The sequence below is a fragment of the Hippopotamus amphibius genome, chromosome 7, assembly GCF_030028045.1.
Source record: "Hippopotamus amphibius kiboko isolate mHipAmp2 chromosome 7, mHipAmp2.hap2, whole genome shotgun sequence".
NCBI lineage: Eukaryota > Metazoa > Chordata > Mammalia > Artiodactyla > Hippopotamidae > Hippopotamus > Hippopotamus amphibius.
Window position 1 is genome coordinate 14,580,221 of NC_080192.1, and position 13,121 is coordinate 14,593,341.

The 13,121-nt window shown below is 47.8% G+C and overlaps 2 protein-coding genes across 2 annotated transcripts in view; one reads left to right on the forward strand and one right to left on the reverse strand.

Moving 5' to 3' along the window:
* The window catches only part of SYN3 (synapsin III), a 442,694-nt gene that overhangs the window by 151,710 nt on the left and 277,863 nt on the right, over positions 1 to 13,121 (forward strand). The window lies entirely within an intron of this gene.
* Positions 1,626 to 13,121, reverse strand: part of TIMP3 (TIMP metallopeptidase inhibitor 3) — a 54,672-nt gene continuing 43,176 nt past the window's right edge. Inside the window, exons 3-5 of the mRNA XM_057741454.1 lie at positions 6,278 to 6,389; positions 5,464 to 5,585; positions 1,626 to 4,358 (exon numbers count right to left, since the gene is read on the reverse strand). Of these exons, the coding sequence (XP_057597437.1) occupies positions 4,161 to 4,358; positions 5,464 to 5,585; positions 6,278 to 6,389 (432 nt within the window). The 3' untranslated portion in view covers positions 1,626 to 4,160. The remainder of the gene's footprint in view (positions 4,359 to 5,463; positions 5,586 to 6,277; positions 6,390 to 13,121) is intronic.

The window sequence follows — 13,121 nt, forward strand, 5'->3', positions numbered from 1 at the left end:
AGTTCTGGGAGGGGTTGGCCGGCTGTAGTGAGTTCCTGGCGTTCCCAACGAGGCCAAGCCATACGCGGCATTTCAGGCAGGCATTTGGCATCAAGGACTGCTGTCTGAGCCTCCGCCTCCCACTTCTATCAGGTTGAGAGTCTTAGGAAGAAAACAGGGAAGGCCAAGTCAGGGCCTCAGTCTGGGAATACCTGTACCACGAATAGGTAATTAGATATTGATCCAGATTCCATAGAACTAGGGAGAACCCTGGCCATAGAAGCAGGGAGCAAGGTCAGGGCTGGATTAGTAGCCAGGAGGAAATCTAGGATGCCGCTCCTGAAAATGCATCTGCCTGGGGAAAGGGTTGGGGCAGGGTGGGTCCCCACTGTAGAAGTGAGTGAAGGGAGGGGAGTGTGCACAGGTCAGGAGCCAAAGCAGGCAGGACCTGGCTTCTAAGGCCCTCTGTGGCCTCTATAACCCCCAACGACGGTCAGGACACAAGGAGGCAAGAGACTGCAGGTGTGTGATAGAAATAAAACCACTTTACTGTTTAGAATAAAGGACACACTATAAAAAGTGAACATTATGCAACATTACAAGACAATATACATTCACGGAATATAAAATTCATAAATAACATGGAGGAAAACTGTAAACAGTGCTACAAAATTTAGCAACAAATACATTCCTTCCAGACAGGGTTTTCTCTGGTTGGTTTCTCTCCATCACTTCTGGGTCTCAGGACAGCAGACAGGCTAAGGAGGAAGGTGAGGGGCATGGGAGAATGTACGAAGCCCCTCCGCTCAGAGCATGAACCCTCCTCGTGCCTCCCAAGAGCCAGTTTGGAAGCTGTTGATATCTGCCTCCCCAACACCCCCCCATTTGTTTTGCTTTTGCTGTCAGAACTTTTTAAGTGTTTTTCTTGTGTAAAACTATTTTAGCGCTATTTTTACTTTAGCAGCCAGGAGCCAAACACTTGGGTGTCATTTTTGGTTAATCCATATTGTTGATCAGTGAGCACATGATGAAGGGTAGAGGCCGGGGAGGTCATGGTCTCCTGGGGACCACAGTTTCTCTGAGACAGCTGTTCTAATAAGTCATTTGTTTTTTTTAATTGCTCAAGAACCATGGTATGAAAAATAGTGCTCACGAGCTGTAGCTTGATTGCCGTGATGTAGAGTCTGGGACTGGGTAAGGCTAAAGCACAGGAGTCTCCCAGTATTATCCACCCTGGCCAGATGGAGCACTGGCCTGAGAGGTGAGAGCCGGGGTGTGGTGCTTCCTGGATAGGGAGGCAGAAGAGATGGCCAGAAGAGGCCAGAGATCTCGGAATCACAGGTCCCACAGCCCTGGATTTTTAAGAGAAATCATGGCTTCCCAGTGGGGTGGAGAAATGGAATGGGTGGGACCAGCAGATCATCCAGGGCCAGTTGATACAGAGCAAGGGTGTGACTGTACTTGCTGTTTTTTCTCTCCTTCTTCCTAGTCCAGAAGGCACTAGGATGCCAATAGGGAGGAGTCTGGAGGAGTCTCTAGTGCTAGTTCCTTCTAGTTTCCCCAATTTGCCAGTCTAGCTGCCTGCACAGTAGAAGTATTTACCCTCCATTCCACTGTAGAATTTGATTCAGGAAAATGGCAGCATGTGGGTTTTGTTTTTTGTTTTTTTCTCTTAAACACAATGCACACATATTACCGCTACACATGACATAAGATTTAGCAAAATAAAACGTTCACGATATGAATGAAATACAGAAGTGTCTCAGCTACATAAATGACTTTAAATTATACAGTAAGTGAACAGGTGAAATAAACAAAGCTATAGCTTATAGAAAGCTCGAAAACCGCCCTTTGACATCACACTTTGCTCAGGACCTGCTGTTTTCCTTGCCAGGGCCTGGCAGATGGGACTGTGGTTCCACCAACTTTTCAGAGGGAAACTTCAAGTGACTCATGTTCAGGCTTCACCTCGAGTGAGTGGAGGTGACCCTCCTTGTGTGAGTGGAGGTGACCCCACCAGGGACCAAGAATAGCCAGATGCCTCATGGAGGTCACACTGATGTCCACTTGTGGGAGGGCACTTGGGCAGGTTGGGTTAGGGGTTCCACCTTGTAGGACTTTGAGGTTCAAATAAAGAAAATCTTAACACCAAGCCTGGGGCTCACCCCTTAAAAACCACTGGCCTGCTGACCTCACGCCGCCCCACTGAGAGAGCAAATTCCCCTTGTTTCCTGCATGCCGGATGTCATAACCACAAGGTGAAAGGTGCTAGGTGATGAAATCGATCCCAAGGAAACCGGATGCCTGTACTGCCTTCCCGCCCTGGGGTTCTGCCAAACACCTTGCCTGGGCATTTGTGTTTGTGTGTGAGACATTATAAAGTGTTGTCTGCTTCTTTATTTTTCTCCTGTTTCAATTGGCAGCTCTGTTTCCTAAAGTGGAATGAACTGAAGATACGAATATGAATACAGGATAAATACCCATAATCTGAAAACAGAGAGCAATCACGTTAAATGTAACCATCCCCAATTCTCTAAAATACACATTATCACCGACACTTGGCATCTCACTTTCAACACTAAAACTTAAAATAATTTTATTTAATCAGAGAATTTATATTATAGTTTTATTTCAAAAACACAACAAAAACCCTACAGCTGATTGCAGAGTCAGGCTTTCGCAGTGACCACCAATTTCAATTCTAAGAGCTGAGGACCTCAGGAGGTGGCATTCACCCACAGGTCAGCTGGAGGAAGAGGAGCAAGTTGTCCCCAAACCCAGGAAAGGTGGCCATCTAGCCAAGGCAGGACCCTGCAGCTTTCCTTCCTGTGCCCAGGCCCCTGGCCCACACGAACGCTCATCTCCCATCTGAGCCAAGCCAGTAAGGCAGTTAAATGAAGGCCCCAAACATGAAGCAGGAGAAAAGGAGAGGGAGAGAGGTCAGATGACCCCAATTAGGGGGATGCTGAGGGTGCTCAGAATTTAAAATTTTAATTAAAGTGAAAAAAAAAAAAAGGTCAACTTGGAATGTCATGATTTTCTTCAAACAAGCAATAACAACAAAATAGAAGAGATTAAACTATTGGCATATTTAACGGCATTGAACAGAATTCTGTGTCCTGTAAAAAAATTAGCTTATGTCCCCGCGTGGGTATATGCAAATGTGTATGCAAACACATCCCCCTAGGTGAGCTAAATGCTACTTTGAAAATAGTATTCTCTACCCAAATCTACTTGTCCTATATCTGTGGATAGTGTATGGTATTTGTATTTTTCCAATTTACATAAAGGCAAGCTCCTGGCCAAATCAACTAAAGAGTTTTCCAGGAGGAAATCTTGTGGGAAGCGGGGAGAGGAAAGACATTCACCTCAGTCTTTCACTTGAGCTTTTGTCCAAGGCAGGCAAATTGCCTCCTGACCTCAGGCAGATGTTTAAGTCTTCACCAACTAAGAAAGTTCTGTTATTCTATCCTGGCTGCTTGCTCCAGACTCAGAAACATCTGGTCAACCCAAGCATCACTGGGCTGGGGGAATTGTGTGTGTGCTGCATCATCCAGACCCTCTTGCAGTTTCTTCCTTCCCTCCCTCACTCTCACGTGCAGACACAGACAGACATAGTCTGGTGGGAACATGCAGTAGCATCTCCTTGGTGTATAAGATCTTCTGCGTACCTTGAGTCTATCTGCTTGCTGCCCTTGACTGATTTCAAACAGTTGGCTTTTCAGCAGCTTCCTTGTCTGTGTCCTTTATGTACTGGGGGAGGGGGAAGAGAAAGGCAAAGGGAGGAGGGTCTGGGAGATGATGAGATGGGGAAGAAGAAAGAGCGGTAGGTATCACAATGCCCAAATCGGGTAGTTTTTCAATTTTTGTTTTCCTAAAAAAATATAGATTATATCATCACGAAGAAGAGGATTACACATTCCTCATTCTTTCTGGCATGACACCAAAAACTTCCAGGTGGAAACGGGTGATGTCAAAACCAAAAAGAAAAGGAAGGGTTGGGCTGGGAGGATGGTTCCAAATAAACTCCATATGACAGCATAGATTTTCCTTTAAGTGTTCGAAGTGCTAAATTTGCAAGAAAACAGGCACTAATTTCATTGTCATCATCTGGGAAGAGTTAGTGTCCAAGGGAAGCTCAGTGGGAAGGGAGGAAAGTGAGGTGGGGCAGGGTCTGGAGCTCAGGGGTCTGTGGCATTGATGATGCTCTTGTCCGGGGGTGCCCATCCTCGGTACCAGCTGCAGTAGCCACCCTTCTGCCGGATGCAGGCATAGTGTTTGGACTGGTAGCCAGGGTAGCCGAAATTGGAGAGCATGTCGGTCCAGAGACATTCGTTCTTGGAGGTCACAAAGCAAGGCAGGTAGTAGCAGGATTTGATCTGCAATGAGATAACAACTAAAGGTTGGTGGACTCCGCTGTGGTGGACCTAGGCCTGATGCTTGCCTGAGTCTGCATTCAGAACTTGGGACCACTGCAGGTGCAGCCCAGCCACATCACTCCCTTTGTGAAAATAATATAAATGACATTCTCCAATACTTACTGAGCACCTACTGTGTACCAGACATTTTTCTAAGTGCTTCTATTTTACTCTCTTTAATTCTCATAACAGATTTATCTCCCTTTTACAAACAATAGAGCCTCAGAGAGGTTAAGTAACTTGCCCCAAGTCACACAGCCAGAAAGTGGTAGAATTAGACATTTGGTAGTACTTTCCCTTTCAAATGGTAGCAGGCAAGGATGGGACCTCTCAGCTGTTGTAGGGAATTGAGAAATGAGAAAGATTAAAGCATAAACTCTAGAGTCCACCTGCCCTAGGCTGGAAATCAGACCTAGTGGGCTGTGTGACGTAGGGCTAGCTACCTAAGCTCTCTGGGCCACTGTTTCCTCATCGGCAAAATGGAGATAATTAAAACTATAATAGTCGTAATCACTATTATCCCAATTTTGCAGAGTTGTGAGAATTAACTGAGAGAATGGCCTAACTGCCTCCCAGAGCAGCAAGGCTGTGTGCCCTGACCCTGTGCTGGGGTCAAGGAGTTGGGCCAGGTTGAAGAGTGACCCCCTGCAGCAAGTGGTATCAGCAGTGCTACGCCAGCTTGCCCACCTGGGGCGGGGGCCGCCAGTGAGTCAACTGCCTAGGTGAGCCCACTCGGGACTGCCTGGCAGGATCTGCCAGTGTAAGAATCCCGTACCTGCCACAACCTTGAGCCATGGGAGGGGCCAAGGATGCTGAAGAGCCCTCATGCCCCAGCAGCTGCTAAGTGGGCAGCACAGATTACGGCAGAAAGGCATTCTTTCCTTGCCTTCTTCACTGCTTAGCCTAGTGCAACATTCCTCACCACTCCTGCTCGGACCTGCCCCTTTGCCCAGGCCTGATGTGCACGCCGTTCCCAGCCTCACAGCCCAGTGCCCGGTACTGTAGGAGCTGATATTTCTGGGGCTGTAAGCCAGCACCTCCCCTGCCTGCTCTCCCTGGGGCTTACCTTGCAGTTACAACCCAGATGATATCGATAGTTCAACCCCTTGCGCTGGGAGAGGGTGAGCTGGTCCCACCTCTCCACAAAGTTACACAGTCCTGTGTACATCTTGCCATCATAGACACGGCCTAGAGGAGAAAAGGGATGACAAGGGGAGAGTTGTTTTGTCCACACCCAGCCAGAAGAGAGAGAATTCCTATCTACTGAGTAACCCCCTTAGGCCAGGAACTGTGCTATGTACTCTTCAGTCCCATGATTTTATTTCATCCTCCCCAACACCTTTTAGGATGAGTTGTATTCCCATTTTCCAAACGTGCAAAATTAAGCTCAGAGATGTTAAGTGATTTGCAGAAGTTCCCAAACCCAGTAAGCACTGGAGCTGGGGCCAGAGACCAACTCTTTTCTTCTCATGTCAGTGGCTTTTTAGTCTTGCTTTTGTTTTTCCCTTTTCTACATTGACTGCCTAAAGGTGGATAACTTTCAAAGATAGACCTAATAGGTTGACTAAGATGTGGAGAGCAATAAGTTCTCGCAATTTCTTTTCATTTATAGCAAAGCTGAGAAATTAAAAAACTAGGCAAAACTAGGAGATTTCCTCCCCAGAGTCAGTGGTGGAGCAGAGACGAACTGTAGGAACTTCAGGCTCCCACCACTGGTCAAGCAACATGGACTCAACACTGGATACTCCTTACAATTCAGTGGGCTCATTGCCAAGGTCCTGAGAACATTGCTGGGTCTACTATTCCTCCTCCATCCTCTGACGTGAAGAAACAGTGGACCTTGGCCAAATCCTGGCCTAGATGCTGGAGTTGGCCATTACCTGTCAGCAGGTACTGGTACTTGTTGACCTCTAGCTTAAGGCCACAGAGACTTTCGGAAGCTTCTGTGTGGATGTACTGCACGTGGGGCATCTTGGTGAAGCCTCGGTACATCTGTGGGCAGAAGGAATATCATGAGAGGAGGACCAGGGCTCAGAACACATGCTGTCATTTGGGCTGTGGGATCGGATTCCCCTAATAGGCCACTGTGTGACCGGCCACTGACCTACCTACCCCAGGGTCTTCATTCCAGAGACAAGGCCACCTGTTCCTCTATTGTCTGAGCCATGATTGGTGCCTTCCTTGAGAAACATTCCCATCCAGCCAGTCAAACCTCCCATTCCATTTTACAGATGAGGAGCCCGAGGCCCAGGCAGGTTAAGTGGCTTGTCTAAGGCCACATGGTTGGTGAGTGGCAGAGGTAGGAATCCAAGCAGGGAAATCTGCTCTTAACCATTATCCTATGCTGTCTCCCCCTGCAGCCTCGCAAGTTCATGGCTCAGGGCCTCTGATGCAGGCAGATGCCATTTATAGCTATTGTGCCTCCTTTATCAGCATGTGCTCAGAGCCACTGGTGTGAACATAATGGAGACTGAACCCACTTGGTGATTCCAGGTCAATTCCATGAGCATCATGCGGGCCCGGATCTGTTTAGACAACTGCTAACTGTGTGAGCTGGTGGGGAGGGGAGGGGGCACCAATGTGTTGCCCAATCCCACTATTCCCCAGTTCTCAGAGTACACAGGCCCTTGCTGGCTGGTGGTCTCTGGGCTTATTCCAAGGGTTTCTAATAAGACAATGTCTCTACTTTAGTTCCTGGCATGCGTTATTAATTTACTTATGGTAATTAATAAAAAGCCAGACATCACCTCATTGGTGTCTCATCTAAGTGCCTCCCATTCAGTCAAATGGGCTGTTTCTTTCCTCCCTGTCTTTTAAGTGGCGACTGGCTGACAGAGGTAGGTGGTGCATGAGGCCCTCCGCCATCACAAAGAGTCTGTTGGACCGATAGGGTTTAGAAGCTGCTGCCTTTCTGAGAGGCGTGCTGTTCTAATTGTGTGCAACCATCAGTGCAGGTGCTTTTAATTTGTCTAGCCTGCCTTATTAACCCTCTTTTCCCACAAGGCTCTCCAGCTGAATGAGGAAATGTAGCCAAGAGCAGCAAGAAGTGCTGTCCTCACTCAGTCTTCAATTGTGCCATGGGGGAGTGGGGGCATGTCACCTCTACCCCCCCCCCACTTCCGCAGTGATGGATGGTGCCTCTCTGGCTTTAACAGGAACCACGCTTAAGAGTGCTGCTGTGTGCATGCCATCAAGTGTGGCCTTGGGAGAACATCCCCTGCACTCACTCCCAGGCCCAACAATTTCTCATTTTGGTGTGGATGACGCTTGACTTTTTGGCAAGTGTTTCAACTCAGTACTCTCTCTAGGTCTTTCAGGCCAGCCTATTGGAGCCTCAGTTTATTCCATGTTGGTCTGTCCCTTTTATTTCTTCTCTGCTTTAAGGGTAAGAATCAAGCCCCTGCCCAGTAAGAGCTCAACTTGTTGAAATCAGCTTGCATCACTGCTACTTTTAAGTTGAAGAAACCTTAATTTTAACATGGTCCCTAGCACTTGCGTGCAGAGCCAAAATCTTAATACGTTATAAATGACTAAGTCTGACAAATACAGAGCTGCCTTTTAGGGTCAATTCTGAAAATAACAATATGGTAAGTATATGGCAAAGGCAGATTTTACTCATTTTGTTGTCTTTATAATAATCCAGCTTGATCTAAATATTGATCCTAAAGTATTATTAGGTCTATAGTCACAGAGACCTAGAATTGGTTTGACAAACTTAGGAGGGTTATAATGGGTTTATAATGTTCTGAAATCAGAGAACCTGAGAATCTCAGAATTGGAAAGGGCGTAAATCTAATCCAGCCAATGCAAAGGAAGATTAATGGTAAACTTGGTTTCTGTAGACAGACAGAGTCTGTATCTTGTCTCTGCCACTTATTAGTCTCTTGGAAAGTTACATACCATCTTTGAGCCTCAGTTTCTTCATCTGTAAATTGGGGCAAAGTACTTCCTTCATAAGGTGTTTCTGAGAATTAAATCCCTTAGACTAGCACTTGGCACACATTTAGTAAAAGTTAGTTTAAAACGAGTTATACTAAAGTTCGTAACGAGCGGAGGGAAGGATTTGGTCCTCTTCTTCCTACACGTCTTGCCCAGCCTCATCTCAGTGCAAGTAGTTATAGCCGGTTTAGAAGGTAGGCGGGTCGCTCTTTTTCCCTCACCTTTATTAAGGTATGATTGACAGATAAAAAGGGTATCAATGTGAGGTGTACAATGGATGTTTTGATACATGTATACATTGTGATTACCACAGTGAAACTAGTTAACACATCCATCACTTCATATAGTGAGCTTTTGATGTGTGAAACACATCTACCCTTAGCAACTTTCTAGTATGTACTACAGTGTTGTTAACCATAGTCCCTGTGCTGTCCCTGAGATCTCCAGAAGTTATGCATCACGCAATACTAAAAGTTTTTACCCTTTCACCAACACCTCCCCATTTCCCCCACCTCCCAGGCCCTGGTAACAACCATTCTTCTCTCTGCTTCTAAGAATTTGACTTTTTTAGATTCCACCAATAAGTGAGATCATGCAATATTTTTCTTTCTGTGTCTGGCTTATTATACTTAGCATCGTGTCCTCCAGGTTCATCTATGTTGTCGCAAATGATAACATTTCCTTTTTTTAAGGCTGAATAATATTCCATTATAATATTTCACTGCAATATTGTACACACACCGTATTGCACTCCACAAGCCTCTGGCCCTTGCTTTGTGATAGTATCTACACGAAGTTCCAAGAAGTTAACTTCCCTTGGGGTGAAGGGACAAAGAACATGGGAAAGAAATGGAGTTTGGGGAGTTTTACCTGTTTCTTATGGAACATCTAGTCTTTACTCTGTATTTGCAGCATGAAATGTCACCACTATGTCAGATATTTCTGGCATGCCTACAGAAGATCAGCACTGTGCTGGATACTGCTTTACATCATGAACTCATTTAAACTCACAACTGATTCTCATAAGCAATTGAGTTTCAGAGACAGTAGGTACCTGACAGGTACCAAGTGCACGGATTCTCTCCCACAGAACAGGCTGTCTTGCTGGGGAAGCAGAGCACACGGGAACAGAGTCGTAGGCATTGGGAGGGGGAGGACAGCACCCTGTGGGCCGGGGGTCAGAGGGGCTTCCAGCTGGAGCTTCAGAGGCGAAACCCCGCTGCTGATCACTCGATTAGACAAAGCCCTGAAGGAAGGAAGTCACCGGGGGCCAAGCATTCTGATTGCCCAGCAGATCTGTCCTGCCCAGAGTCAGGACGTGCATAGCACACGGCCAGCTGGCCTCCCCATGGGACTCTCCCGAGACCAGCTGGGACATAATGTCCTCCACGTGCTATCCCCTGCAGCCAGCCCGAGAGCATGTCTCCACAGCATAAACTATAGCTACAGGCAAAGCAGATGCCTTCTTGTGGTCTGATGAGAGATAAGGTCCCCAAAGATTAGAACATACAATTCTGGAAACTTCCACCTTTGTACCACAGCCCAGCACCTCAGCCTCAGCAAATCTCCAAGTTTGGGTTTACAAGAAACTCTCTGGACATTCTAACACCCTCCCCCCTCCCCTACACACACACACCTGTGGGTCTCTGTACACTCAGGATATGCCTGAGAGGAGGACCAGAGGCTCTGGAATTAGCAAATGGGGAGGGTCTGCCTGCCTTTCATTTGGTGAGAAGTTTTGGGGGGAGGGGGTGGGAACTCTGAGAGAGAAGAGAGAGGTCAGTCAGGGCAGCTCAAATTCTCACGTTTTCCAAGTTCATTTAGTCCTGCTCTAAGGGAGTCCTTGCTTTCCCGGGTTGACTCTCTGGGGTAGACTCTAATCCTCTAGAACAAAGCACCCAGGGACTAGTGCCAGAACTCCTGCAGGCTCCCCTCTCTGGCCTCTCCCCCTTGCCTCTTAAAGATTTTTTCCATACACCCTTTGCAAGTCAAGAGCTACACTGCTGGATGACAAACCCGCAAACCCAAGCTAACCTCCTTTTGTTCCCTAGGGGAACTAGATACAAATGGGATGGGGGGAGCCCCCAAAGTGGGCGAGAATGATGAATCAGGCTGCTGGCCCACTGCTCTGTAACCTCCTTGCAGGCAAAAGCTCTAATTTCCCTCTACTTTGCCACTTTCTACCTATGTGATCTTGACTGTTGTATAACCTTTCCAAGTCTCACATGTAAAATAGAGGATACTGTGTATCTATTTCATAGGGTTGTTGTGAGGATTGATCCCTGCAAAGGCTTATCAGAAGGCTTGTTACATAGTAAATGCTCATTCGTTTTTAATTGTATGGAGTCTGGTATTCATTATAACAATTATCTTTGTATCCTCAGTTCAAAAAATCACAGTGCACAGAGAGGGTAGGGAGGAGGGAGAGAGAAAGGACATGAGGGAGGGAGGGAGGGAGGGAGGATGACTGGATGACCTACTCCTACTTCTATGTCTCGCACCTTCCGGGATTAGCAGACTGGTACCTGGAGACCGGCAGAGTCCAGTGGCCTTTCTGGATAGAAGGGCAATGACCAGTTCTATGGGTTAACTAATTAATATTAGGCTGGTAGCAGGGGCAGAGTTAATAAAAAGTACTAGATAGTGGTTAATGATCAAAGTAAGATGACAGGGAGGTTTGGGGAGTCATGTAAAGAACACACAGGATTGGGAAGGAACCCTGACACCTCCGCTTGGGAACCAGATCAGCCTTTAATTAAATGTGTGATTCTGAGCAACTCATTTCCCTTTGATCCTCTGTCACAAAACAAGGGATTTTATTTCCTAATGCCCAGCACCCTGATCCATGGACCTGGGTGAAAGTTGGTGAATAGACAGCAAAAGACCAGCATCTTGGGAGTGTGTGTGTGTGCTCTGAAGCGAATGGGTGAGCAAACGTTCTCTGGCCTCTCAACACTGCTCAGTGGCTGTTTTTATACCAGTGAGGGGGTAGTGGGACCTTCCTCCCACAGCAAGGGCCTCTGGTCACCCTGGCATCCAGGGCCTGATGGAGAGAAGCTAGGCAAGCTTAGGAGCCACTGCCGGCAGCTCTTCCCCTCCCAGCTCTCTGCTGGCCATAGGGCGTCTCACAATGTGAAAGATTGTTTCAGAGCAGGCAAGCAGTGTATCTCCTCAACCTCAGCTTTTATCTAATCTGCTTTTGCATTTGCTTGCCAGCTGCCAGGGGTTGCACAGTGGGTTTTGGGGTTGTTACTGCTCTTGTTGGTCCCCCCTCCACCCACTCGTCTCTCCCCATGGCCGTCTGAAGACATAAGCTGGTCCCATGACCACGCTTGGGCAGCCAAAGGCAGCTGGCCAGGGCTGACTCTGGACATTACATAACCAGAAGGTTGTGGATGTTTCCAAAATTGAATCCAAAGCAACAGGTTCCACAAACTCAGTACATCTAACCTCAGGCCTCAGGATGCAGGAATTATGAGGCCTGGAGGTCTGCCTCTGAGATTGTTGGGGGCCACCCACGGGCTGTGTCACTCCCCCTTTCAATTCTACCCCCAAATTGTCTCCTCTGGGGAGTTTCGGGCCAGTGGGTGTCACCCTCATTCCCTCGTGAGATGGACAAGCATTTACTGAGTCCCTGTTGCCTCCCAGTCCCACCCTAACTGCTGGGAGTGCAAATCTAAGCACTGAGTACAGGGCTAGCAGTCCACTGGGATCTGGGCACAGCCCATCGCGAACTCCTGATGAGTCACGCAAGTGTCTTCTCTCCCGCCTGACTGTAGTTCCTAAACACAGGAACCGCATCTTCCTTGTGGCCTCCACACCTCCCGGCACAGAGTGGTGCATGTAGGGAGGTGCTTACTAAGGTGGGATGGTGGACCAGCTGCCAAGTTGTTCAGGGTTGAGCCCCAGTCCTCTGTGCTGAGGCACCCAAACCAGCCCCTGCTTAGAAGTAACACAGCCCATGTCCCAGGGCACTTAGAATCCTGATATGCCTGAGCCAGGAGGGCTCTTAGGGGTTCCCAGCCCAACCTCACACTGTTAACAGATGGCAAAACTGAGCCCAGGAAAAGGGACAATTCTAAGGCAGTAAGCTAAGTGGAGGAATGGAGCTGAGCCTAGGAGGCAGGATCCCTAGGTTTTGAGTCTGATGTGCTTTTTTTTTGAGGCATACTTCCTGAACGTGCTTCATAATGTTAACGTGCTCACAAATGTGCTCAGTTATATGAATATCCTTAGTAAACGAAGCTGACTACTGGGGTGCAAGAAGACAATTAAAGCCGGGAAAATAGGGAGAGAGGGTGCGGTTCCTACTTTAGCTTGAGGCTCCTGTGATCAGCACAAGTTCAATGTAACGTTTTGAGAGGTTCAGCCGAAGCTGTAACCTCAGTGACTGCATAAAACCAGTAGGCATTGTTGAATCCTAAAAGCTCAGACCTCAGTAGAGATGATCTAGTCAACACCCCCTCCTCCCATTTTACAGGGAAGACTGAGGCCCAGGGAGGGGCAGTGACTTGGCCAATGCCTCATAGTTTCTAGGTAACAGGGCTGTCTGCTGTCTGATTCCAGAGCCCAGCTTCTTAACAGCTGCCTCTGAGGACTCCACCTGCCCTGGCTCTGGGATGAAGCAGCCACCGCCACCACCACCACCACAACCACCCGTCCCTTTCCACTGCCTCATCTACGCCCTCTCCAGCTGGGTGGAGGGGCCAGGGCTGGGGCTCAGACACTGAGCAAACATACACCCTAAGTCCAGCCCCACTTGCCTCCATTGGCCAAGACTCTCTG